The sequence below is a fragment of the Bison bison genome, unplaced genomic scaffold, assembly GCF_000754665.1.
Source record: "Bison bison bison isolate TAMUID 2011002044 unplaced genomic scaffold, Bison_UMD1.0 scf7180017863706, whole genome shotgun sequence".
In the NCBI taxonomy this organism is placed as follows: Eukaryota; Metazoa; Chordata; class Mammalia; order Artiodactyla; family Bovidae; genus Bison; species Bison bison.
The window spans coordinates 170,476-171,875 of NW_011494278.1; the positions used below are offsets into that span (position 1 = coordinate 170,476).

The 1,400-nt window shown below is 59.6% G+C and overlaps 1 protein-coding gene across 1 annotated transcript in view; it reads left to right on the forward strand.

The window, feature by feature from the left end:
* The window catches only part of TNXB (tenascin XB), a 44,649-nt gene extending 43,268 nt beyond the window's left edge, over positions 1-1,381 (forward strand). Inside the window, exons 23-24 of the mRNA XM_010833549.1 lie at positions 1-328; positions 688-1,381. The exon at positions 1-328 is cut by the window's left edge and continues 7 nt beyond it. Coding sequence (XP_010831851.1) covers positions 1-328; positions 688-1,070 — 711 coding nt within the window. The 3' untranslated portion in view covers positions 1,071-1,381. The remainder of the gene's footprint in view (positions 329-687) is intronic.
* Positions 1,382-1,400: the final 19 nt, after the last annotated feature.

The following is a 1,400-nucleotide window of genomic DNA, read 5'->3' on the forward strand; positions in this document are numbered from 1 at the left end:
GAAAAAGACCAAGAAATGACTCCAGCCCCAACAGACCTGCCCACTGCAGCTCCTGAGCCTCCCATCAAGCCCCGCCTGGGGGAGCTGGCGGTGACAGACGCCACCCCCGACTCCCTGAGCCTCTCCTGGACCGTCCCTGAAGGCCAGTTCGACCACTTCCTGATCCAGTATAAGAACGGGGACGGGCAACCCAAGGCGGTGAGGGTCCCTGGGGACGAGGACGAGGTCACCATCTCAGGCCTGGAGCCAGACCACAAGTACAAGATGAACCTGTATGGCTTCCACGACCGGCAGCGTGTGGGCCCCATCTCTGTCATCGGGGTGACCAGTGAGTGGACGGTGGTAGCCCCAGGATGGGACCTAGTGGGGAGATCATCCCCTAGGGGAAGGGGGAGTGGAGTGTGGGAGGCCCCCCTCCTCGAGGCTGAGCCATGGTGACCTTTGTGTGTTCTCCTGGGCTGAGAAGGGCCTCTGTGAGCCATGCTGGTGGCGGTCCTGGTCCCCACAGCTGACCCCAGAGACTCCAGGCATGTCTGTGAGGTGTGGACCAAGCAGGACCACCCAGCCCCAAAGATGGGCTTCTCTGAACTGACTTCAGGGCCTGGAGTTGAAGCCAAGGCTTGGGAGGAGACCCAGGAACGTCTCCTGGGGACCCTGCCTCACCCTCTGTGTGTCCCTTCTTCTCAGCTGCAGAAGAAGAGACCCCTGGCCCCACAGAGATGGAGGAGACTCCCGGCCCCACAGAGATGGAGGAGACCCCCAGCCCCACAGAACCCAGCACAGAGGCCCCGGAGCCCCCCGAGGAGCCCCTCCTTGGGGAGCTGACGGTGACAGGATCCTCCCCGGACTCGCTGAGCCTCTCCTGGACTGTCCCCCAGGGCCACTTCGATTCCTTTACTATCCAGCACAAGGGCAGGGATGGGCCCCAGGTGGTGCGTGTCGGGGGTGAGGAGACTGAAGTGACCATTGGGGGCCTGGAGCCTGGACGCAAGTACAAGATGAACCTGTACGGCCTGCACAGCGGGCAGCGCATGGGCCCCGTGTCCACTGTGGGCGTGACCGGTGAGTGACAGCAGGGCTCAGGGGTCTCCGGGGTGGAAATAGCTTTTCCTCATGGGTGACCTGTTTGACTGTTCTGTTATTTCACCAGACCTTGAACCCCTCTTATGCCCTTCCTCCATGGCCCTGGGCCATGACCCATGTGTAGTGGTCTGCCCTTTGTCAATCCACAGCCTCATTGTCCACAGTAGCGTGACCTCCTCTGATGGTCAGTCACTGGCTGCCTCGAAGGGTGAAATGTGTCAGGCTCAGACCAAGCTTGACTTGACTAGAATTTTCTTTTCTTTCCATCTTAATCACAAATCACAGCATTCTTTGTTACAACAAGAAAAAAAAAAAAA